The sequence below is a fragment of the Bidens hawaiensis genome, unplaced genomic scaffold (genome assembly GCF_021521415.1).
Source record: "Bidens hawaiensis isolate Kalapana, Puna unplaced genomic scaffold, B.hawaiensis_p1.1 tig00007761_1, whole genome shotgun sequence".
Lineage (NCBI taxonomy): Eukaryota > Viridiplantae > Streptophyta > Magnoliopsida > Asterales > Asteraceae > Bidens > Bidens hawaiensis.
This window is the reverse complement of record NW_027491539.1, coordinates 28,734-55,992: the sequence shown is the minus strand read 5'-3', so window position 1 is coordinate 55,992 and position 27,259 is coordinate 28,734. Positions and strand designations below refer to the sequence as shown.

Below are 27,259 nucleotides of genomic sequence, written 5' to 3'. Positions count from 1 at the left end.
CGGTTGATGGGATATTTTTAAAAAATTTAAGAACTTGTTAGGTTTTTCATCAATGCATAATATTCAATTTTGCCTACTTAAATCCATTATGGCAATATAGCAGTTTCTTTTATGTGACATATATTTCCATTGATTGTGGCAAACATTCATTCAAAATCATATATGCAATCGAATATTCAACTTTCCGAGGCATCACAAGACAGGATTAACTGAAAGCAAAATTGAGTTGTACTCGATCAAAAGTACAACACCATAATGCATTAACAAGACTGCTCACAGAAATAACATATTACATGAACTATTTAAGCAACTGTTTGAACAAAACAGGTCATATTAAGGTTCATTGAATACAACATAGGAAGAATGTAAACATATATGGCAAACCCACATAATTGGTTCTTTTCCCTACAGGGAACAAATATAAGAATAAAAAAACTGACCAGACAAAAATAGTGAAGAATTTGAACTGACTAGTGCTCTCAGGTTTTCACGACATCCGAATTATTTGTTTAAACCAAAGCAGGCATGTCCTTGAGCCATGCATCAAGGGGCTTACCAATTGAGTAAACAATGAAACCAATTTGCCTCAGTTTCTCAGTGTCAACGACATTCCTACCATCAAACACGAAAGCAGGCTTCTGCATGTTGTCATATATCCTCTGGAAATCCAGAGATTTGAACTCATCCCACTCGGTCAAGATACACACACCATGTGCATCTTTGGTGGCTTCATAAGCATCCCAAGCAACACCTACTTGCTTCACAGTGGTGGGGCTCATTGGCTGGAGGTGAAGAGGGTGGTCCCAGTCAAACTTCTTCATCGAAAGGTCTCTTTGGATTTGGTCCTCAGTCACTTGTGGATCATAAATGCTCAATCGAGCCTTGTCACCGAGCAAACCCTTGCAGACATCAATGGCTGGGGTTTCACGGGTGTCACCGGTGTCCTTCTTGAAGGCAAATCCAAGTATGGCGATTTTCTTGTTTGACACAGTGTTAAACATAGAGGCCACAACCCGGTTTACAAAACGGTTCTTTTGGTAATCATTAATCTTAATGACTTGCTTCCAGTATTCAGCAACTTCAGGGAGGCCATTGCACTCACAGATGTAAACCAAGTTCAAGATATCCTTCTGGAAGCAAGACCCGCCAAAGCCCACACTGGCATTCAAGAACTTTGCACCGATTCTAGTATCTTTTCCAACTGCATAAGAAACCTGGCTAACATTTGCACCGGTTGCTTCACAGAGAGCTGACATGGCATTAACAGAAGAGATCCTCTGTGCCAAGAAGGCGTTGGCTGCAAGTTTTGACAGCTCAGCAGACCATAAATTGGTGGTGATGATATTTTCTTCAGGGACCCAGTGAGCATACACATCTTTCAAAGCTTGGATTGCTTTCTGGCCTCCTGGGGTTTCCCTACCACCGATGAGAACACGGTCGGGTTTGAAAAGATCTTCAATTGCAGTTCCCTCGGCAAGAAACTCCGGGTTTGAAAGAATCTGGAAATTGATTCCCTTGCTGTTATGTGTCAGGATCTTTTCAATTGCTTCAGCTGTTTTGACGGGAACAGTTGACTTCTCAACTACAATTTTGTCTGACTTTGACACGTCAGCAATCATACGAGCAGCACTTTCCCAGTAGGTGAGATCAGCAGCTTTACCAGCACCGAGACCACGTGTCTTTGTTGGGGTATTAACCGAAACAAAGACTATGTCAGCCTCACATACATGCTTCTCTACATCAGTGCTGAAGAAGAGGTTTCTCCCTCTACATTGCTTCACAACATCATCAAGTCCTGGTTCATAAATAGGGAGCTGGTCACTGTTCCAGGCGGTGATGCGAGGGACAGAAATGTCAACCACAGCCACTTCAATATCTGGACACTTAAGTGCTATGACGGCCATGGTGGGACCCCCAACGTACCCGGCACCAATGCAGCAGATCTTCACCATCTTCTTGTGTTCCTGTATAACAAGATTCTGAATAAGCATCAAGTCATGTGGATCGTATCATCGTAGTAGATAAAAGTCAAAACATAGTTAGCATACACTCTCTATCTAACCACATATACTAGAAGCCAATCCAATATGACGCAACCAACTAGCATGATATAAAAGCTGCTTAAAATTTATTAACCAGAGGGGAAATTGTTAGTTATATCTAGAGGTGCAAATCGTAACTAGCTAATCGAACCCGATATATGAGAAAAGTTTGCTATTAAAAAAAGTTTGCTATTAAAAAAAAAGTTTGCTATTTAAAGAGCTTAAAAATATCTTTGTTAAAAATAAATATAATTTTTTAGTATTATTTTAATCGAAACCAGTTAATAAACGGTATATGAGAACCCGGTTACTAACCGATTGTTGGGAATCGGTATATGAGAAACCAGTTACTAAGGTTATATTCAATAAATTATTATTGATTAACCGATTTATAATCAAACCGGACCGAACTGTTCACATAGGTTAGGGATTTTCCACTCAAAAAACGGTTAGTAACCGATACTCCAAAAAACGACTTAATTTTACTATTCAAAAGACGCTAGTGGCAGAGCAGGTTGTTGCCCGTTTGCCTTTCATTTCAATGTAAACACTACTTGGTAATTAAAATATGATCAGAGTAACCAAATTACATTAGTATTAATTAAATCTTTTAATAAAAGTTATTCAAAAACCGGTTAACTGGTATTTGCACCTCTAGTTATATCCGCTAAACTTATAGCACACAACAGTCCAGTAACCGCATTACCGATCTAGTCTACAATTCAGATCACAACCTTTAAATTTTAATAAACATTCAGATCTACTCCAAATGCAAGCTAACTTGATCAAATTAGTCATTTCAACTACTTGATCACATCAATTACACAATACAAACAGTACAGATCTAAATCCAATACACTCGATCCATAACCGACAGCCTAAAATTCAGCTCAATAACAATTAAAAACCTTCAGTTACAACTTAATTAACCAAATGTCTAACAGATCTGATCATATAAACATAACAGTTGACTACAAATTGACTAGATCTGATCAACCAGATCACGAACAAATCAATTCAAACGAATAACATAATAATCGGAAATAATATATATCGGATTTGAAAGGTGTAATTATGAAACGTAAATTGTTACCTGTTAGATCCGCGTTATGCGCTTCTTATAATATTATTACAGAAAATGAAATGAAATGAAATGAGAGATTTGTTATACGGAAATAAAGAAAGCGGGACTTGGTTATATAATAGTTTGGAAGTACGTAAGTTAACCCCTGGGATTTTGTTGTTGACGGTTATGGTCCTTGTGATGTGGACGTCCACCTACACGCATTTGGCAGATGTAGAGGAGTGGTGAAGTTGTGAAATATACTTATATGATTTTTTTAATTTGGTACAGTAGAATTGGTTTTGAATGTTTTTTGTCCATTGAGTCTTGTCATGTGTCTTTTTGACCCCGAACCCTCGTTGACACTACTGTTTTAATAGACTCGGTTAAACACGTATATAACAGATGTTGTATGTGAGGATTTTTTTATTTATCAAAGATGACGGTCTAAACATATCGGAGGTCATGCGATGTTGTTAATATGGGTTTGACCGGTGTGGCGTTGTAGTTGCATGTATTCATAACACGTAACGAAAATTGTGGGGCTTAAAGCATTCACGTTCAATCACTTATCTTCAAATTCAAAATTACATTAAAAATCAATACATTTTTTCTTTCTTTCCAATTAAATAATGTTTTTTATACCTTTATCTTTACCTTTTATCTTTCCTTCACTAACAATCATTTTTAAAATATATTAAAAAATTTATATGGTGTGAACAGTAACTTTTTAAATATACAGAAAATTCACTGCATTTTTTTCCCATTCACTCACAACGCATAAACCACTCCCTACATTATAAAAACTCCACTCACATTTTCTGATGAATTAAAAGTGAATGATCTTAAGCATGTTAATTATAGTGATTGCGGTATGAGTAGTGTCGTTAGATCCTAATTTTTAGTGACTTAACAATAAAATGATGTTCGTATTATGTAGCTCATGACTGGCCACATAGCCACAATAACAATATAATTGTGTAACTAATTATAATTTAATATGTTATGCATGTTTAATTATTAATATAGTAATGCATGCATAAGAAAACATAAACTAAAGAGCATAAACCACCAACACACCCCTTCATACTAGGACTTGTGTGCATGACAGCATTCTAGCTGGAATGCGAAGGATGCAATGTAATATAACAAGAAGTTTTAGTCAACCTATTTGTTTAGTCGCGTTAATCAAGTTCATAGGATTCATATTGCTGGTTTATAACTTCAAAATACACCATAGCATGTGCATGACACATGGGTACACCTTTAAAGTTTTTTTTTCTCTCTTAAATCACCATTTTATTCTTCCACGTCCACCTATCTTTTTTTTAACGACGAATTTTACAGTTAAGTTAGACCGCAACTTCTCACTGAGGAGCCCCATAATCTCACTCAGGCCAAACTATGTTGTTTTAACCGGGCTCACGCTGGCATTCGAGTTTGGTTCGGCGTTTCCCGATAAAATTTCCAGCCACCTGTCACTAGACAGATGTTACCCTCCACAAAAGAAGCATCTATAGAGTAAATACATTGTAATAAAAAAACTCAGGGAGCTTCAAGATTCGAACCTGACCCCTCAAACAGGGTAGACACTTATCCATCATTAGCATAACCACTCCACCAGAGGTGGAAGGTTCCACGTCCACCTATCTACATGTTCTCTCTTACTCGTTAATATTTATTATTTTAAACCCTTTAAACTGTAAGTTAACGGGTTGGTATTTTGACATTATATTAAACCCTATATTACACTATACAAATCTTAAATATAAACAAAACAATTTTTTTTTCTTTCTAGAAAAATTCTTTGATTTCTCATTAATTCAACACAAGTAAAATAAAGGGCAAACAAACAAACAACAAGCTGCACCGCAAAACAGATCAAATACATGAAGTGAGACAATAAATCTGAGCTTGTTTCTGTACCCATAAGTAATTTTGATTTCATCCGGGTGATACTTAAGAGTCAATTTAAGATAATGACTTTTTTAAGGTATTTAATAAATAGTTGGTTTAAAGAACAAAAGTTGATGTGCTAAACTTGCAAAATAAATATAACATGAAGGGCCAAGGTTTTAACATATTGATTATTGAATTAAAATATAACAAGTTTGACAAGAATAATATTATTATACGTAATGAACAATTAACAACGCGTTTTGACGGTAATGTTTCACCACTGTCAGTGTGTGTCATCCACAAACGGCTTCCTTGCAGCATCTTCTTCACTTCCTTGACGCTAACCATTAGCCTAAAAGAAACTAATGGATTTATTAAGGTCAAAGGACTAGTCGTGCATAATTGGAAAATAGCCCTTAGGTAAAGTAATTTATAAAGTTAGAGAAATTCAAGAACATAATTCTGAAAAAAGTCTAGTTCACTATCTACGTTTAATTGTGTTTCAGTTTGTATACGATTGTTATTGACTAAACTCTTATGTTACACGACGTTCGTGTAATGTTATTAAACATGCCTTTTATTACGAAACAATGTTGTTGATTCTCCTTTAGTTCCACATATTATGCACTTTTTTCCATCTTCAAAATTTTCACTCTCTCGTTTTAGCATATAGTGTCTCTTGGATTTTACACGAATGGTAGGGTTGATGATCATGTTTGTTGGTTCCTAAATATTTTAGGGTAAACCATACTTATCAGTTATCATTTAAAAAACTTAATTGTATTTTTTGAAAAATTATTTTAAACCTTAGTGTTTTTTAATCAACAATTTTATTCACTTCTTTGTTTATAATTAAAGTTCACAAACCCATAAGCCGTTCATTGACAAGTTTTCTCCTATCATACTTGAAGAAACACGGATCCAATCCCCGGATATGGGTCCTAGATCCAATGAGTCTACAGGGTAAAGTACGATAATTACAACTAAGATATGAGTAAAGCTTCCCAAAGTTCAATGACCGGAACCTGCAAAACAGACACCGTGAGTCTCGTTACAGGAAGGACAAGAGGGGGGGTCTTCCTGTAACCACCCTCCGGCTTGAGAATCAGTAACCTTCGTAAATGAAGAAAGTACTGAAGTAAGCAGACTAAGTGTAGTCAGAATGCTAGTGAGTGAATAAATACCTCATACCGTTTGACAAGGTATTTATAGCCGAAGGATGCAGGAAAGTGATTGGGCCAGCTGTCCTCTTCTAGAAGATCTTTGATAACTGCCTGGACGCGTGTCCTCTAGTGATAGGTTGAGCTATACGTCCCATGTGCATGAGTATAACAACCTAGACACGCGTTGCCCAATGATAGGATGGATTGCACCATGGCCATGTGCACGATTATAACAAACTAGCCAGATGTCCTTTATTCATTGGTTGTTCAGTCACGTATTCCCCAAGTAAGAATCATGAACCTCCTTCTAGAGAGTATTTGAGTGATGACAGCTGTCCGCTGGCATTGTCTTTCGGATATTTAGGCGAACAGATATCCTGTCCTGCGGATGGCTTTTGAGGATGCCAGGATGCTTCCGCGTGTGTTATGAGGACGTTCCTCCTTATTCGTGATATGCGGGTGATCCATGCGTCCCGCGGGTGGTTTATAAGAGGATTCTCTGTGACCTGCGGGTGGTACTTAAGGGTATTTGGGTCTTTTTGGTACCCTACCTCTACAAGTCCCCCCAGTCCAGTGTTTCTTCCGTGTGAAATCTTTATGCGGGTGAAATTCTGGACTTAATGCGTTTTGGGATTTTTATTGTTCAGAAGTTATGTAGAAAATATCTTCTGATGGTATGGATAATCATGAAAAAGGACAAGTTGACCACTCGTAAGCGCGTGAACAGGTGATGGGACGTTTTTTACGACTGTCACTGTACCCGACTGTACAACTTTTTCTCTTTTTTGAATTTCCCGCGTGACGTGTCAGTCACTGGTTGGGTGATATTTTTCTCTCTCTACTGTTCATATCCCATCGCATTAATTGCGATGGGTATAAATAAGGAGAGACTTCTTTCTTTAGAAGTTTTATCACCCTTTTTCCTCTAATTATCTTCTTTTCTCTCTGATAAAGTATCGAATCTCCCTTATATGTCTTCTTTAGATCTTCCTTAAATGTCGAATGTTCAGACTGAAGTTGATGAAATAGAGATTGCATGGGATTACTCAGAATATGAAAAGTTATTGGAAACGTATGGTATTCCACCCGAGTGGGAACCAGAGTTTCCTTCCATTGGTTCTATAGCCAGTTTCCCACCGCCTGGGAAAATGGCTTTGTATGCCGATTATTTTGTTCATGGAAACTTCCGTTTACCCATAACGAGATTCCTTCAGAAGGTGTTAACTGCTTACGGAATCCATTTATCTCAATTGCATCCTCGTGCTATGATGCGAATTCGTCATTATGAATTCGTATGCATAGCACGTGACATGGTGCCACATATTGATCGATTTCCAGTTTTTTACCGTCTTGCCATTCGTGATAGTTGGTATACGTGTCAGGGGTTTTCTGACCGAAGCATCGGATATGAGGCTGAAAAGGTATCCAAGGATTGGCGGAATAAGTTCTTTTGGATTTCTGAGGACGTGGTGCCTTTAGACATGGTTCGCCGTCCGGTGAATTCTGCCCTTCCGGACATTATTACCGCTAACCATGAAGGTCAAGAATGGCATCGTGTACTCACGATGGAACCATCACCAATGCGAGCACTGCCAGAAGAAGCCCTGGTATGGGCAGGCATGAGTCGCTTATGGGCTTCAGAATATATGGAGCCCATTTTTGTTGACTTATATGAACGTAAGTTATTCTTACTGTTTTTTCTTCTTTTCGCGATGTATTCTATAATTAATTTTTTTTTTAATATCTCCTCAGGTCAGGGTTCGATGTTCAATGCCCTTTTTGAAAATAGGGGGTGTGTCCGACATGGCATCCGGGATGCCGGTGGCATGCCTATTCTTGAGAAAACTAAGTCCCGCTTCCTTTTTCCAAAGAAGGTGCGGGCTGAGCCCACTGTCTCGAACGCCACCTTTGAAACAGGTGCGTATGTTCTGAACCCTCATCCGCTTTTTGTTATTACTTCTGACGGGACGATCGCCACTTTATTTTCGAGTGATGATGACGGCGATAGTTCTGACTTCTCGATCTCCCAAGGAGAGAGGGAATCTGACGATGATACACCTGAACCTTCCTCTGTCTCCCATTTGTTGGCAGAATTAGAGAAAAAGAGAGCTTTTATGGCTTTCCAAGCAGGGCAAGCGGGTGGCGAGACTGCGGATGCTGAGGCGGGATCTTCAAAAAAGAAACGAAAAATTCACCGTCCTAAGAAGCCACAATATAGCCTTGCTGACCGTATTGACATTGTTGAAGGTATATATTAATCTTTTTAAGTACTATACTTTCATAAGATGTGTAGCTAAAGATAGCTTTTGTTTTTGTAGACCCGCTGATTTTTAGTGAAGATATCTCTGAGAAGTTGCCTACACCAACTCCTCAAACTGAAAAGCAACCATCTCCTTCTCCAGAGAAGAATGTGGAGGATAAGTCTCCAACTCCTCTTAGCAATATTAACACGGAGGATCAACCCTCCTCACCTTTGAGAGTGCCAACCCCTCCGATTGATACTGCCACTATAGAGGGAGCTAACGTCTAGTCTGAGACTGATGATCATTTTAATTACCTTTTTGAGGCTGGGGGTGGTACTGGTGGTCAGCAGGACAATCCTGCTGTTAATGAGGAGGGTTATAGGATTGAGGAGTCTCCTCCTCAACCTCCTCCTCAGAAAATTTTTTCAACCCCAACCGCCTTAAACCTTCGGGTTCTCGTTACTATGGGGATACGGGCCTGGGTGAGACACATGAATTGTTTGTCCCTCCATGGGGGATTACTAACGGGTCACGGTTCTCCCATCCCAGAACTTGTATGGATTTTGTTGAACACTGTACGCCACCCGCTGAGATGGCAGTTCAACTTGACCTTTCCCGCCATGACCTTAACACAAACGTAGCTTATCATCTAGCTAATGCTTAGGCCGGTAGCCAGGAGGTCTTAAGTGAGTGGCGTACTCTTGGCGGGAAAGTGGCAGAGGCTCGGCGGGCCGCTGAGGCTGCCAAAAAAGAGGCCGAGGGGCATCGTATTGCCGACCAAACTGCTAGATGGAAACAAGCCAACGCGGAGAACGCCCTCAAGAGTGAGAAGGATCATAACGCGGACGTTGCTCGGCGATGGAAAGAAGCCTGTGAAAGGCAAAATTCTATTCGTGAGGTAGATCGGGCTAAGGCTCAGAAGGATAAAGATGATTTAACCCGTGCCCATGAAACCAACTCCTTGTTAGAGAATCAAGTTGTGACATTTTTCAATTTCGGGTCACTTTTGTTATGTAAACCCGACCCGTTTGTAACCCGAACATTTCAAATATATAAAATATTGGATCTTGTCATTTAAAATATATAAAATATTGGTTTTTTTTATATTATGCATTGTTTGACCATTTAAACATACCCATTTTTATGCAAACCATAAAAGAATCTTTATACCCAACCCTTCACTCATTCCCTATATACACACTCATCTTATTCATTTTACTCTTGCTACATCTCCAAAAACTCTTTCAAAACTCCATAGATTCAAGGTTGTTATTTCTTATGTATTCTTGAAGTTTTGACTTCTCAAGTCAAACTAACTATAGTCTTTCATTCTAACTTGTTCATCTAACATTACTAACTCTTGAATATGGTGGTACAACATATATATAATACACACCCCTTGTTTCCTTTATTTGTTACTTCACCGACTCTGGTTGGTTAAGTTTCGAATGTCATAAGGCAAGGCTTCATGGAGGACTTCGTGTTCTTGATATATATTTACACACACATAACTTATTATACATATCACTTATGACTAACTTCTAACCCTTTAGTTTGTTCATCTTATTTACAAGTTCCATGGTGTGGATTTGTATAAGACTAACCTCGGTTTAACCGAAACTAGTCCAAACCGGAAACCGAACTTTTGTTTACTAGTTGTTAAAATAGTTGTTTAAACATGTTTATTGCTAGATTTGAGTTTCAAAAATCATTTTTACAAGTTCTTTGATATTAAGCATATGGAATCCATCTATGAACTCGTTGGGAGATGGAAACCGAACTAAACCGAAACTTTTGCTTAAAAGACTTGTAGTTAACTTTTTTTGTTGTAAAATTTAAGTTTTCTTCATTTATAAACCAATATACAAGTTCTGTGATATTTGGGCATGTAGAAACCATCTATGAACTATTTGTGAGATGGAGACCGAACCAAACCGAACTATACCGACTTTTACTCGCTTAAGACACACAAGTGTGTTTTTAGCTATCAAGACTTGTATATTTCTTTAAAAAATAGTTTACAAACTGATTTTAATTATTTTCTTAAGTACTTGGAATAGTTGGATCCAACTTGATCTCATAACATAGTTTGGACCGACAAAACCGAACACTCGCTTAACGTGCGTTGTTAGTTCTAAACAATATCTACATACTTGGTTAAGTGTTAGTATGTTTTAATGAGTTATCTCATAACAATTAATATTTTGGAAAGTTGACTTTGGGTTTGACCATTTGTCAAGACCCGAACCGACAACCCGAACACTCGTTAAAAACCCGTTTTAGTATCTTTAGCCTAATGGAACTTGCATTTTAGCATTTTCCCCACCTTATTACTTAACATTGGTTAAGTAAATATTAAGGTTAGATACTTTAACCCGGTTTTGAGCAAACTTACATTTTTTAAAAGGGTTATTATTATAAATTCTTAAATAGTTACATTTTAAACCTTGAACTTTAATTGCTTAGTTTTTGCAACAATTATTTTATTTAAAGATCTTCAAGACAACCTTTCTAAATCCAAGACTTTCTTTTATTTAGGCTTCATACGTTAAACTCGTCGTTCCGGCAAATCTCCAAATAATCAATCTTTCAAGTTTATTACTTGAACGTAAGTAACTTCATACCCCGTTTTCTATCTTTTATTTTGGGGGTGACATTTCAACTTATCTAAACTAAATGCTTTATTTACTTGAGTCTTAAACCCACAAACGTGATTGTATACTTGACTTGAATAATTGCTCGATTTGGTGTTCTATGCTTATTTGCCTATGTGTTTACAGCTTTTGGATGGTGGAACTATAAATCCTATACCATTTGGCAACCCCTCATGGCAAGGTGTCGTTAACGTAATGCAATTAACGATAAATATAAAATCCTAAACTATTTGGCAACCCCTTATAGTTGGGTGTCGCTAACTTGTTAGCGATAACTATTTATCCAAGTTTATAGCTATTATTTATGGTTTTGTATACTAGTTTTGTGGCTTTTCATACTATATATCTATTGTTCAAACTTATGAATTGCTCACCAACCTTTGTGTTGATAAACTTTATTTTATGAAATGTTACAGGTTTGCATCTAGGTTGATTATGGAGTTCGGTGAAGAAAACGTCACAAATACCGTTAGGATATTAGAAAAAATGAACAATATTTGATTTGCTATATTTTGTTAAATTTTGTTGTATTTGAGTTATGAATATTTGGTTATGTGACATTTTCGATGTTGTGAAATGAAATGAGTTTGTTAAATATTGTCGCTTTAAATAGTGTCATGCGCTTATGAGCAATCGTTGCACCCCGGCATGTTCCGCCGCCTTTGGTCGGGGTGTGACACAAGTTGCTCTTCAGGGTGCCCGAATTCATGAGCTTGAGGAGGAGCTAAAGTTACAAAAGGAATGAGTCAGTCTTAAAGATCAAAGTGCTGCTGAAATTCAAACTGCTTATGACTCGCTCCTCAAAGCTCATGAGGAAACTATCGCGGAAGGAATTCCAAGCGCGGGCAGAGCGTGCAGAGCAGGACCGTCAGTGGTTCCTTACTCGGGGAGTTGATGCTGTAAATTAATCTTTATCGCTTATTATTTCGCTCTTATTCTTTGATATTGGAAACTTATGTTTTTGTCTCAACAGGTCGTCCGCCACATTAAAGGAAGTAAGGAGCTGAACTATAACTTTGCCAATATGATGGCTGCCTCTTCTTCGCTTGGGCGTGTGGCGGGCTTCCATGAATGAGTGAATTATACTCGAAGCAACCGCACATTTCAAGACCATCCGCTATATGGTGTAAACGTCAAACAAGATCGTGCGGACAGGGTCAAGGAGCATGACACTTTAGTGTTTCCTTTACAAGATGCGCTTCCGGAGTTTGCTTCCGTATACGACGGTGTACAACTTTTGAAGAGTTACCTTGGGGAGGAATCTGAGGACGATTCCTCAGACGATACTTCGCAGAAGACTCCGGAAGATCCATCAGGCTCGAACCCTTAGGATATTCTTAGATTTTTATCACTTGTAATTTTCCTTTCTCATTTTGTAATCATCGTTTGAATAATTAATGAGAAACCTCTTTGAATTTTGTGGACATTCAACTGTTTGGAGAAAATATCTCTAAAAGATATTTTTGAAATTTACAGCCTTTTTTGAAATGTTTAAACGTTTGGATAACTATGATGACGTGGTGGAGAGAGAGACCCCTTGAGGACAACTGACAAGACGTGTCCGGTGTCTTATGACAGCCTGTTTCCATTATCTTGAATTTCCCGCCTGACGTGTCAACCGTCTAGCAGTCCGCCGTTTCTCTCTCTTCTGTCACTTTATGGATCACATTAATTACAATGGTTATAAATATAACCCTTGCAGTTTCCATTTGATCTTTATCACTTTCAGATTTCTCTTAAGCAGACAAAACTTTTCATCATTCTCTGAAATTTCTTCCCCTTTTCTGTGATTTCTTAATTTCTTGAAACTGAAATGGCGAAAGAGAAGAAGAATACCCCTACTATCAGCGATGTTGTCGTATGCCTTAAAGAAGAGGACTATAATGACGTCATTAACGTTTACGGATTAACGACGGAGTGGGAGCCGGAGCGTCCTGCTAGTGGTTCTATCGCCACTAGTCCTCCTCCGAATAAAATGGCTGTCTACATGGATCATTTTACCACGGGGAACTTCCGGGTTCCGATTACCAAATTTGTCGGATCGGTTTTTACGACTTACGGGATTCATCTGTCCCAGATCCATCCCTTTGGGATGTTGAGGATTCGACATTTTGAGTTTCGTTGCCAAACTCATAACCTAGAACCGACTGTTGGCATGTTTGCCGTTTTTTATAAGATGACTTTTCGCGATGGGTGGTACAGTTTTGCAACCATCGAAAAGAGGACCATCGGACGGAATGGCTCCGTAGTCTTCACGGCTGGAAGCCCAAATTTTTCTGGATTCATGAGGACTCATTCCCTTCAATATGACCAAACGCAAGGCGGACGCCCCCATGCATGTGGTTCCCGCTAGTGCCCATGAGGACCAAGCGTGGTATAAAACGCTGACATCTACGCCAACTCCCCTGCGCCCAATTCATGAAGGGGCAATGGTGAGTGCCAAGATGAGCCGCTTGTGGCCATTTCCAAGTCTGTAACCGTATTACGAGGAGACCAACAAGAGTAAGTTTGTTGTTATCTCTGTTTTGTCATTAAGCATTTTCTAACTTTGTTTTTTTTTTGTGTAGGTGAAGGTTCCGCCTTTAGTACTTTGTTGGATCGCGAGGGGGGTATGATGGTGCGACGTCCAATCGATAAGAGGGATGCGCCTTTCCTTGAGCGCACCCGTTATAATTTTATATTCCCCACAGCTTTCCGCCCGGAACCTAAAGTTTCCGAGGCGATGTATGCCAAAGGTGAGGCATATGTTAAAGATTGTATCCAGAAAGGTGAGGGCATTTTGAAACCCAAACCTATGACTGCTCTTTCTTCTAGCGGAGTGATTGTGCTCTTCTCGTCTAGCGAGGAGTCGTCACTTTGTGAAGAAGTTTGTTCAACTGATGTTAACAGAGCTGGGGACTCATCTGCAGCTCTTATTCGTCAACGTGCTGCGTCCCACCAAACGGCGGAGCAAGACGATGCTACCACTGTAGCAGAAGGTAAGAGACCTGTTGCTGAGGACGTCACTGCTGAGGGTGATCGTCCAGTTGTTGATGCGGGTGCTTTCAAAGTGGCGGGCAAGCGCAAGGTTAATCCAGTAAAGATTATTTCTAAGAAGAAAAAATCTAAAAAGACAAACCCTTCCGCCTTGGGAGCGCGCCTGGACCAGCTTGATGCTGAGGATCCTTCGTTTGGTATGCAAAGTTTACCTTACGTTCTCTTTATTTATTTTTGAGTTGGAATATTTCTAACCCACTGTTAATGATCTTTAATGAATCTGGATAACCTGTCTGAAGGTATTTCCGATTTAAAGGATTCCTCTGTTCGTCCGCCACCACTGCCTCCTAATACTGCCGAGGACCCGGTAATTGTGGCGGATGATTCGCTATTGAAGGGTAAGGGGGTCGACACGACTGATCATGTCAAGGTGTCGCCCTCTTATAATGTTCACCGTTTTAGGGATCAAGGGGGGATAAGCACGTTCCCTTATGCTTCCCAAACTTCCCCTACTCCTGAAGAGGAAGACCCTACCCCGCATCAACCTAATTGGACCTTACGTCGGGATTCGACATTCCGTGACGTGAACGCATGTTATGAATTTCTGCGGGAGGGTCTTCCGCATGATGAAAAGGAAAGACGTCGCCTCAGCGTCCGCCAGGAGTTTCTGAACTCTCATACTTACTATGTGGCAAATTCTATTTCCACTACCCATGAGATAACCAGAGACTGGCTGGCGATGAATGAAGAATGGGACGAACTGGCGGCCTCTGCTTCTGATGCTAAAGAAGAAGCCCTTAGAGCTATAAACGAAGCTAGAGAAACCGGCCAAGCCCTGGAGACGGAGAAGATTGCTCGCTCCGCAGCCGAGGAAGCTAAGGTTGCCCTCCAGGGGCAACTGGAAGAACAGGCCAAAGCAATGGCTGAACAGGCCAAGTTGATTGAGGCGCTGTAGGCTAAATCAGCGGCCAAAGACAAGCGTCTTTCTAATCTTAATGTCAAACATCGTGACCAAGCTTTGGAGTGCGCTGGTCACAAGATGGAGCTTGTGCGGGCCAAGGCGGACCAAAAATGGCTATTGGCGGAAGCTATTCCCAAGGTATGTATTCTATTCTTGCCACAAATAATCTAAATATTTAGAGTTATTTATACGTGATGATTTTGACAGGTCATTGCTGATGTCCGGGCTAGTGATGAGCTTGGGAATTCTGTTGCTATCCTTCTCAAAGCTTCTAAACAGGCCGGTCGCCAACTAGGCTTCCAAGAAGGTTATCAGTTTAGATTAAACTCCAAGCTTCCTGAGGAGTATGTCTTAGCTGGTCAGGATACTGTTGCCATCCTTAAGCAAAAGTCAAAGGATTTCGATTTATTGAAATTCTCCTTGACGGATCAGATATCCAAACTTGCTGATAAGGAAGACAGCATCCAGCAGCTAAAGACTCTTCTAGAACTTGATGGAGAAGAGGAAGAAGAAGGTGCGGGAAACGATGATGCGGAACACAACGATGCCGCGCCTTAGATAGATTTTATTGTATCCGGCACACTTTGTTTATATATTTTTTTATGATATAAGTGTTTTCGGCGGATCTTTGTGTACAAATAAAGGATTATGTAATAATACAAGTCTCAAATGACTGAAATGAAAATTTTCATAACTAAGGCATAAGCCGAATTACAAGAAACGAAATTACAAAGGTTCTTAGCATCTAGTTAGGCACGCAGGCCAAAAGAAAAACCAACTAAATGTAACATTTTCTCAGTTGGGCCCCATTCCAGGTTCTAGGGATCTCTGTCCCGTCCAACCTTTCGAGTTTTAGGCACCTTTAGATAGAACTTTCTGAATTCTATAAGGTCCTTCCCAGGTAGGGGCCAACTTGCCCGAAGGCTCTTGCCCCGAGGCTTCATTACTGTGGAAGACAAAGTCTCCCGCATCAAATTCGCATTTTTAGATCCGAGAGTTATAATATTTTTGCAACTGGCGTTTATAGTTATGCTCTCGGATCGATGCCAGTTCCCTCCTTTCCTCAAGGAGGTTAAGGTTCATCCGGAGTTCATGATCATTATCTTCGATCATGAGAACTCTGGCGGATGGGATTCTGATTTCAGCCGGAATCATGGCCTCTGTGCCATAGGTTAGACTAAAGGGGGTTTTGAAGTTGCTGGAATTTTTCTTAGTGCGGAAAGCCCATAGTACATGGGGAAATTCGTCCACCTAACCCGTCCTTTTAGTTCCTAGTCTGGCCTTGATTCCTTCTTTGATGGTCCGATTAGTTCGTTCAACTTGACCATTCGCTTGCGGGTGAGCTACAGAAGTGAAGGTTTGAGAAATGTGTAATTCGTTTAGCCATTCTTGTAACCCACTGTCCGCGAATTGTGTTCCGTTGTCACTAACGAGCTCTAGGGGGAGGCCAAAACGACATATGATGAATTCCCACAAGAATTTCTTAACACTCGCTACTGTTATAGAAGCAAGTGGTTTGGCCTCCACCCATTTTGTAAAGTAGTCAATGGCTATTATTAAGAATTTGACCCGTCCAGGGGCTTCAGGGAAAGGTCCCATGATATCAATAGCCCATTTTTGGAACGACCAGGCTGAAGTGACTGGAACTAACTCGTTCTTTAGTCGTAGCGTGTTAGGGGCATGCCTTTGGCAAGAATCACACTTTCTGATTTCATTTACAGCATCCAAGTGCATTCCTGGCCAATAGTATCCGGTGTTCATTAACTTCACCACGACCATTCGTGGGCCAGCGTGAAGACCACAAATGCCTTCATGAACTTCTCTGATTAGGTAATTCGCGTCCTCAGCATCCACATATCGTAGTAGTGGTCCGAGGAAGGAACGTCGATACAAGACACCGTCTAGTATTTGATAGTTCAAGGCTTTGTGCTTTATCTTCCGGGCCGCTGTTTTTCCTTCCGGAAGTGCTCCGGACGACATGTATGCTGTAATCGGTGTCATCCAGGATTCTACTCCCGTTTGGATCACTAAGACCTGATGTTGCGGGACAGACGGGCGGTCTAATATTTCGATGCGGATGTCTTTGGCAAAGTGTTCGAAGTTTGTTGAGGCCAATTTAATGAGGGCATCCGTTGATCTGTTCTCACTTCTCTTTATATGAATGACTTTGCAAGAAGAGAATTGGAGCATCAGATCTTTCGCCTGTGACACATATGAAGCCATGATATCATTTTTTGCTTCGTATGTGCCGTTGATCTGTCCCGCAATCAACATGGAATCCACTCGGGCTTCCAAATGCTTAACCCCAAGCTTTTTAGCTATTCTCAAGCCTGCCAAAAAAGCTTCATATTCTGCCTCGTTGTTGGTACTTTTGAAGTCGAACTTTATGGCATATGTAAATTCATGGCCTTCGGGATTGACTAGCCTGAGGCCTGCGCCACATCCCTCACTGTTTGAAGCTCCATCCGTAAGTAAGGACCAAATCTGTCCTGATTCCGGAGGTGCTTGAGGTTGTTGCTCGATCAAACATTCTTTTTCTTTGTGGTGCGGGACTTCTGTCACGAAGTCTGCCAGCACCTGCCCCTTGATTCCTGGCCTAAGTTTGTACTCTATTGCGTTTTCACCTAGCTCGATGGCCCACTTGGCCAGTCGTCCAGACAATTCAGGCTTGCTGAGAACGTTTTTGAGCTTATATCCAGTTAAGACATTGATGGGGTGCCCTTGAAAGTACCTGCGGAGACGTCGGGCAACATATACTAGTGCCAAAAAAAGTTTTTCCAGCATGGAGTATCTTGTTTCGGGGTCTGATAATGTTCGGCTGACGTAGTAGATCGGTGTTTGAACATTCTTGCGATCTGTCAGAAGAACAGCCCCGATGGCAATGTCGTAAGCTGATAGATACAACGTTAAAGGTTTTCCAGCTTGGGGTGCTGTCAACGTGGACAATTCCATCAAACATCTTTTAACCTCCAAAAAAGCTTTTTCCGCTTCCGTGGTCCATTTAAATTGTGCCTTCTTGAGGCAATTTCTTAAAGTTGAGATGAAAGGATGAGACTTAGCTGCATGATTTGCCAAAAACCGATTCAGAGCAACCAGTCGGCCATTGAGTGTCTGAACTTCCTTGAGGGAAGATGGGGAAGGCATGCGGGCTATAGCTTGAACTTTATCTGGGTTAGCTTTGAAGCCCGCATCCGTGACAATTACTCCCAGAAACTTTCCCTCTTCCATTCCAAATGAACACTTGGCGGGATTCAACTTCATATTGATGCTTCTCAGAGTTTTGAAAGTTTCTTCGATATCCCTCAACATCTGGTCTTCCTCAACACTTTTTATTACGAGATCATCCATATACACTTCTAAGTTTCGGCCAATTTGATCTTTAAACGCTATGTCCATTAATCGTTGATATGTGGCTCCCGCATTTTTCAGTCCGAAAGGCATCATTTTGTAACAAAAAGTGCCTTGATCGGTACGAAATGTTGTTTTGTCCTCATCGCCCGCTGCCATGCGGATCTGATGGTAGCCTTTGTAGGCATCCAGGAAGCATTTGAATTTGAATGGTGCCACAGCATCAACCTTGAGATCTATTTCGGGTAAGGGATAACAATCTTTGGGACATGCTTTATTTAGATCTTTGAAATCGATGTACATCCGCTATGACCCATTGCTTTTGGGGACAATAACTGGATTGGCACCCAGGTCTGATAACGAATTGGGCGGATGATTCCAGCTTGTAGGAGGTCCTGGACTTGCTCATCCGCTTTTGTTTGTTCCGGACCCATATTACGTTGTTTTTGAACAATAGGCGTAAACAACGGGTTTACCCTTAATTTGTGCTCCGCAATGTTCAGCGGAACACCAGTCATGTCCGCGGGTTGCCATGCGGACAGATCAATATTTTTCGATAATAACTGTTTTAAGAAAGTCCGTACTATCTCGGAAATAGCAGGTCCTATTGTTACAGTTTGATCAGGAAATTTTTTGTTCAAAACCCATTTCTTTGGTTCAGTCCTCATAGTTTGTTTTGGAATCTTGCTAGGTTTTGAGCTCTCTGTTGCAAAGCAGTGTCGATTAACATAAATTATTGCTATGCCGGTGTGAGTTGGGACTCCTACTGCACCGTGTGCTGTGGACGGGTGAACATTGAAGTCACCAATCGCTTCTCATCCAAGAATAATGTCATGCTTTGATGTTGCTGGTAAAACCAGAAATTCGACCTCTTCTGTCCTAGAATGAATTCCATCACTTAAGGTGACTGGGAATGAGATTACCTCTCGCGGATGCATTATTTCACCTCCGAATCCCGATACTGGAGTGTGGATGGGTTTTAACCTTTCCTTATCGTCCTCGTCAAGCTGTTCAAAACATTGTTCATACATAATGTTCGAAGTACTACCGGTGTCGAAAAAGACGTATTGGGAACGATAATGTCCGAATTGAGCAGTGATGATCAAGGGGGTTTTGTTATTCGGGACCCCTTTGATTCGAGGAAAAATCACCGGCTCGTTCTTCCATTCCTCATCATCAGACTTCTTCCTCTTTTTTCTTGTATCATACCTGCCTTGTATCATATGGACGTTTAAATCTCTTACTTGCTTTTTACTCGGACCCTGGATATCCCGTGCGGGAGCTTTACCATTGTCAGGTTTTCCACCTTTTACCAAGTGTCCAAGTTTTCCAGACTTTACAGCTGCTTCAATTTCATTTTTTAATGTTCTGCATTCATTCGTATTATGACCAATGTCATCATGATACAAACAACGCTTTTTCTGGTCAAGGAATGATCTTCTCGTCAGTGGCTGCGGTTTTTTAAAATTTACATTCTCCGTGGTGAGAATTTCGGCGGGAGTCTTTGAAAGGGGAGTCCAATTATTGGGGCCTCGGTTCGAGGGTCCCGTTTTGTTTTTATTGCCTATGAGTGATCGTGCATCAAATGGTTTTAGTGCTTCCGTACTTGGCTGAAGTCTTGACCAGGTAGGGACTTTCGCCTGTCTATTTGGTCTCGGGGTTTGAAATTCGACTTTAAATTTTTTCTTTGAATTACCACTTCTTAACGTTTTCTCGGTGTTCGCATACACTTTTGCTGCAGTCATGAGATCGTCCCACTCTTTTGGCATTCCATCTCTGCCCGTAAGTGTGCGGACTAAATCATCACATCTGATGTTTTTGCGGAAGGCACCCCGAAGCATGTCTTTGTTTATACCACCGATGTTCAGGCTCTCATCATTGAACCTGGTGATAAAATCTTCTATAGACTCGTTATCGCGACGAAAGACGTCTAAAATTTCTGATTGGTCTCGAGTATGTTTCTTCTGTTGACTGAACTGTTGAGAAAATTTCTTCACCAAATCGTCCCAGCAAGAAATTTCACCGTCAGGTAACTTTTCGAACCATTCTCTTGATGCCCCTGTTAATGTCAATGCGAACATGTGACACCAATAGGGAAGCGTCCAACCACTAACACCGCCTACCGCCACAAAATTCTGGAGATGATCACTTGGATCAGTCATACCATTGTACTTACCTACCGATGTAGGTATCTTAGCATTAACAGGAAAGGGTGCTGTGGCAATGCTTGCTATGAATTTTGATTTTTCGGCGAAAGCTGCGGGGCGGTATGGTTTAGTGAAGTCTCGTTCAGCATTGTTGTGGTATTCGGTATGGCGAACTATGTCATGCGGATGACTACTCCTTGCTCTGGAGCTCATTCCACTATCTCCGGTATACGTACTGTATTCACCCGGTTGATAAGTTGAATCATAGCTATCAAATTCCTCCAAGTAGGATGGCATCCGCATGTCTATACGAGGACGAGGGCGTAACCTCGGTATTTCACCAAACTCTGGCTCCGCCTTCTGACTGTAACGGATCTGGCTTCCTCTCACTGTAGGTGGAGGAGAAAGAGATTTCCGGGGAGATTCCTCATAATCCAGAGTACGAATGTGAAACCTTTCGTTACGTTTTCTGCGTTCATACTCAGCCACCAAACTTTGTTGTTGCGCGTGGAACCATTCTTCAGGAGTTAACGTTCCTCTAGATCTAGAGTTACGTTGTTGAGATCTCATCCTATCAGAGTCGCCCGAGTTGTTATCCGGATCAAATATCGACCGGTTTTGGCGGGTCTCTTCTGCAATTTGTTTGGGGTTACCCAAATTGGAACCTTCCGGTGCCGAGGCATGTCCCATGTCTATGGGAGTGAGGCCGGTCGGTGCTGTAATATTTTCTAGAGTAAATTCCCCAGGTGTTACATTGGTGATTCGTGACCCCGGTGCTATGACACGTTCAAGAGTACGGCCACTTGGAGTCGTAATTCGTGCAAAAACACTGAGACCCGGAGGTGCTTCTGTGTTAGTTACACGTGAATCTGGTGCAGGGGTTCCCGTCGGCCCTTCAGGAAGGTTACTCATATCAAACGAACCGAAAAACCAACGAAAATTATTGTTGTTCTAACACCAAAAACGGATGGCGCCAATGAAGAAACACGGATCCAATCCCCGGGTATGGGTCCTGGATCCAATGAGTCTACAGGGTAAAGTACGATAATTACAACTAAGATATGAGTAAAGCTTCCCAAAGTCCAATGACCGGAACCTGCAAAACAGACACCGTGAGTCTCATTACAGGAAGGACAAGAGGGGGGGTCTTCCTGTAACCACCCTCCGGATTGAGAATCAGTAACCTTCGTAAATGAAGAAAGTACTGAAGTAAGCAGACTAAGTGTAGTCGGAATGCTAGTGAGTGAATGAATACCTCATACCGTTTGACAATGTATTTATAGCCGAAGGATGCAGGAAAGTGATTGGGCCAACTGTCCTCTTCTAGAAGATCTTTGATAACTGCCTGGACGCGTGTCCTCTAGTGATAGGTTGAGCTATACGTCCCATGTGCATGAGTATAACAACCTAGACACGCGTCGCCCAATGATAGGATGGATTGCACCCTGGCCATGTGCACGGTTATAACAAACTGGCCAGATGTCCTTGATTCATTGGTTGTTCAGTCACGTATTCCCCAAGTAAGAATCATGAACCTCCTTCTAGAGAGTATTTGAGTGATGACAGCTGTCCGCTGGCATTGTCTTTCGGATATTTAGGCGGACAGATATCCTGTCCTGCGGATGGCTTTTGAGGATGCCAGGATGCTTGAGGACGTTCCTCCTTATTCGTGATATGCGGGTGATCCATGCGTCCCGCGAGTGGTTTATAAAAGGATTCTCTGTGACCTGCGGGTGGTACTTAAGGGTATTTGGGTTTTTTTGGTACCATACCTCTATAATACTTGAGAATATAAGACGCAAAAATATAGAGAGAACATTATGTAGTCATAAAGCACACATACCTTTTGACATCTCCATTTTTTTTAAATTACTTATGGCATCAAAAGGTATTATATACAAATTTTTATCTCTTTATAAACTTTGAATGCTTTCCATTATTAAATCACTATTATCAATAATATTTATAGTGTAACATCTTATTTTCAAGATAGAAATAGAAAGTTAGTGAGCAACATCTTATTATTCTGACAAAGTAAAATAATAAAACTTGTGTGTTAAGTTTATATTTAAGTTTAGCCTAATTTTCTTTTCTACTCTTAGGGGGTGTTTGGTACAGAGAAAAAGAATGGGAAGAAATGGAAATATAAATGGGAGAGAAATGGAATTGGAGAGAAATAGAAATGGGTGGAGAATTGACAATCATTTCCTTTGTTTGGTACAATAGAGAAATGGGTGGAGAAACGGGAGCAGAGACGTGATTAGGGTTCCGCCTCGGCATCATCATGGTGGAGAAATGGTGGCTCAGAGACGCGTCGCAACACCGCGAACGGAGTAGAGCGTCATCATCATCGCCGCGCAACATCAACACCGCGATTTAGGGTTCCGCCTCGCAACACCGCCTCGCGATTTAGGGTTTCGTTTTGGCTCAGAGACGCGAACGGACGTGGCTGCGGCGTCGGCCGCCGTGCCGGACGTCGGCATCATCATCACCATCGCCGGTCGGAGCATCATCGTCATCATACGCGAACGGAGTAGAGCAGAGACGCGATTTAGAAGCAGAGAGAATTCCATTTCTCTTCCAAATGGAGAGAATTGGATTTCTCTACTTTTTGCCTACACCCAATTCTCAGAGAAAACCAATTCTCCGCCCAATTCTCCGCCTAATTCTCCCAAACAAGAGAAACTTAATTCTCCACCCTCAAATCTCTCTACCAAACACCCTTATAATCTTTCATCTCATTAATCTTAGTAATCCAAAGGGAAAATATCATAAAAAACCAACATACTTTCTCTTTTTGCTTATAAAAGTCCCTTAACAAATTTTTGCATGTTAAAGTCCCTCCACATGCTAATTTTGAACATAAATGTGATATAACTTATAATAACATGTTTTTTTTGCTTATGTTGCATACACATAAAACTAAATACGTTAACATGGACGTCAAAAATTGACATGTGAGCAAATTATGTTGATAATTTTTTTTATATTGTTCCTTTTGAGTCTTTTGTAATGTGGTTATTGTTATTTTTATATTTTAATTTTTATACTTTTATAAATATAATTATATGTTTATATTAGAAGATAGTTGGTTATTATTATTGTTGGATGATCAAATAAGAAGATGTATGAGCTAGGGTAGAATAGTTATACCGGTGATTATGGTGATGGCCATGGAATAGAACGAGCTGTGCACACAGTATTGACAATAGCATTAGAATACGAGTTGTGCACACATTATCATCCAACAATAATAATAACCAACTATCTTATAATATAAACATACAATTATATTTATAAAAGTATAAAAATTAAAATATAAAAATAACAATAACCACATTACAAAAGACTCAAAAGGAACAACATAAAAAAATTATCAACATAATTTGCTCATATGCCAATTTTTGACACATAGGCCGTCCATGTTAACGTATTTAGTTTTATGTATATGCAACATAAGCAAAAACAACATGTTATTATAAGTTATATCACATTTATGTTCAAAATTAGCATGTGGAGGGACTTTAACATGCAAAAATTTGTTAAGAGACTTTTATAAGCAAAAAGAGAAAGTATGTTGGTTTTTTATGACATTTTCCCTAATCCAAAATGCATGAATAAAAACCATAATTGGGTTATAAAATAGTTAATTTCCCCTCATAATCTTCTAATCACTAATCTCATTCATCTTAGTTATTCATGGGTCATATATCAAACCTATTTTGGCAATTGGCTCATAAAATAATCACTTGATTAAAAGTAAAATATTGATTGAAGATCAAACAAATAGAAATATAAAAGTAGAAAACAGCAAGAACATTTTTTTTTCTAGTGTTGGTTTGTTCCTTGGATATCTAGTTTTTTTTCTCATAGACAATACATGTTGCATTATTCAGAGCAACCAGCGGACGTGTCTAAACTTGTTAATACTTGATGACGGAGAATACTTGTGATAAAACAACAAACGTTGTGTATAAATAGATTTCTCTTAAGTTTATAAATTTAAGATTCTAGATTTTTTATTGTTTGTACTAATATTTTATTATTTACCTTTAATTTTTTCATCTATTTCAAATAATAGACCTTAAGTATTTTTATCATTTGACAAATCTCGTATAGTACATGTATTCAAAAGCTGAAAAGCTAGTAGATAATAAGTCTTAACTAAAATTAACCCTATACTTTTGGGAGAGTACATGAACCAAAATCAAGATTTTGTATTAGAGAACCTTTGCAAAACGAACTTCAACAAAAACTGAACACCTCTATTTTATACATGACTTATGCTGGCTTGTTTATATATTGAACCTTTGCTATCTAACTATTTTCAAGGGACATTGATATTGTTCACGTGAACAGGGGTGAAGTATAAGAGGAACCGGGGTGACCCTGTTCATGACCGTTTTTTCGTTTAGTAGGGTAAATTTCTTTTAATATAATTGTTTTATATAAACTTGGATACTACGAACGACACTTGTTTGTTTAAAACTATATTAAAAGTTTTTAGAAAATACATAATATATTTTAATTAAAAGCAAAATAGAAAAACAAAACAAAAAAATCATAGTTGGACGCAAATAAAACGTTTCCTGTAAATAGAATATGTTGCGCATGCTAAATAAATGTTTTCAAATTGTCATAAAATTATTTAAATATCTAGTATATAATTAAGCAGTTGCAAAGTCTCTAAATATATTAGATTTTTGTTTAAGAAATTAATAAAAGCTAACTTGAAAATCAAGATTGAAAGTTGGGGCCAAAAGTATTATAGCAACATAGCTGGGATTGAGTGAAATCTAAGTCTCAATTATCCAACCAAAATATATATTTTTTACATTCATATAGATAACAAAACTTATCTATTCTCGGAGCTTTTTTTCCCCTTAATTTTGAAATATTGGGTATATCAGTTTATTATCTTAGTTTGTTGAAAATTATTCATTGAGATTCTCATGTACATCACTTGCTATTCTAAATTCCATATAAGTTCAAAGTCGCTAATCGTGCTATACTTAGGGGTACGGATGTTGTTCGGGTTTTTAAATTGGATTTTGGGTGTTTTGTTATAGGAATCCTACCCGATTACTGACCCAAATAAGATTCGGGTTATTCGGGTTTATTCAGGTGGGGTTAAATTAGTATTCAAGTTTTTAGCTATAGGCTACAATGTATACTTTACAATTTAACTCAACATGATATTCATTAAATAATAAGCACAAATTGTCGTATAAAAAATTTAAAACACTCCCATTATGATCTTTTAAATCATATTAATGAAACCAAATCTTTTTAGTCGTTCAAACAACCAACATCTTCCAACAGAAAAATAACATAATAAGTAATTACTTATATGGGACGAAGATGGAAACATGTGTGTTTGTGCGCTTTATTTAAATTCGTGTTAACCGGGATAACCCAATTAACCTTTTTTACACCAATTACCAAATCGAATACTACCTTTGGGTTTCAAATTCCATTTGTTCGGTTTCGGGATTAATCAGGTTAGGTTAAACGTTATTCGGGTTTGGTGTTCCGGTTCAGATAAAATCGACACCCCTACTTCAGTGTAGATGGGCTTAAGCACAGATGTTCAAAGTCCAACAATTGTTGAGGACTTGAGGGGTGATTTTTGTTATTATGAACTATGATGGGTGGTAAGTGATTGTAATGAAAATCAAGGTGCTTGTCGGTGGCAAATGAATTTTTGTGCCTTTTGTCAACTAGTGTTAGGTGTAATTGAATTTACTTTTATAAGACAACACAAGACGGGCCATATTCAAAAGTTACAAATAGAAACTAGAAAGGTCGGAATTGCGAGTGATTAGTGGGCATCGTGGTCTTTTAACATTCACGTGTTGTATTAGGTAGTATCATCCATCATGTGTTGTTTATCCCTTATTGGTTGGGCGTCATTTACGATAAATATTATTCATTTTTGTCCCATACTGGTGAAGATCTTGGCGCTACAATTCCCGAGGTGTCAGGGAATGTTTATTATATGTTACCATACGTAATGTCACCTTTCCTGGCGCCATTATCTCCACATGGCGCTTGACCCCTCTACTCAGCGGGACGATATATAACTTGTTTAGGAGTGGGTTTAGTACCCTACCTCTACAACTCTAATATTATACTTCTTAATGGATTGAAAGAAAGGATCAATCGGAGTTAAATAATAGATCAGATGAGAGGCTAGTCATTTTCGATTAATGACAGTAGACGGCCAACGTATCGACAATGTCACCTGAGGGTAGTGTTGTAAAAATTCCGACTAGGCGCCGATTAATCCCCGATTAATCGCTAGTCGTCGCCCCCACCGACTTGTCGCCGATTAGTTTCCCATTTGTCCAAATCGGTGAAAATTGAGAATTTTATACATAAAAGTTGGAATATATATGTATATTTAAAAATATGCATATAAATTTAATCCTGTTAATCGCTAGTCCCTACCCCACCGCTTGACTAGTGCTTAACGATTTTTACAACACCGCATGAAGGTGATTGTAGGATTAAAACCAATGAATGCTCTAATACCATAAAACTGTTTACGGAAGGCATAAGATCTTCATACACAACCATAGATCTTCACACACCACTTTTCGCCTATATAACTCGTATAGGGTTATACGCGTCGTATATCACCCAAGTTGTTGAAGACATTTACGGCTCGTAATAGAGCTAAAAAGGGTTGTATATGCTAAAATGATGTTTTTTTGATGTCCCCTCTTTACATTTGTCAGTCATATGACTTATACTACTTGTA

At 39.5% G+C, this 27,259-nt stretch overlaps 1 protein-coding gene across 2 annotated transcripts; it reads right to left on the bottom strand.

Annotated features, from left to right (window-relative positions):
- Window positions 1-212: 212 nt before the first annotated feature.
- Window positions 213-3,213, bottom strand: LOC143636054 (UDP-glucose 6-dehydrogenase 3). 2 transcript variants are annotated; one of them, XM_077103736.1, is made up of 2 exons: window positions 3,136-3,213; window positions 213-1,964 (listed from the first exon to the last, which is right to left on the bottom strand). In XM_077103736.1, the coding sequence occupies exon 2, from the start codon at window positions 1,950-1,952 to the stop codon at window positions 510-512; it is 1,443 nt and encodes a 480-aa protein (XP_076959851.1). In that variant the 5' UTR covers window positions 1,953-1,964; window positions 3,136-3,213; the 3' UTR covers window positions 213-509. The 2 variants fall into 2 exon arrangements, with proteins under 2 accessions (XP_076959851.1, XP_076959852.1); XM_077103737.1 differs by having other exon boundaries at window positions 213-1,979; window positions 3,136-3,196.
- Window positions 3,214-27,259: the final 24,046 nt, after the last annotated feature.

Bases quoted from the DNA above. Each gene is read 5' to 3' on its own strand.
- LOC143636054 (XM_077103736.1), bottom strand. From the start codon at position 1,952: ATGGTGAAGATCTGCTGCATTGGTGCCGGGTACGTTGGGGGTCCCACC.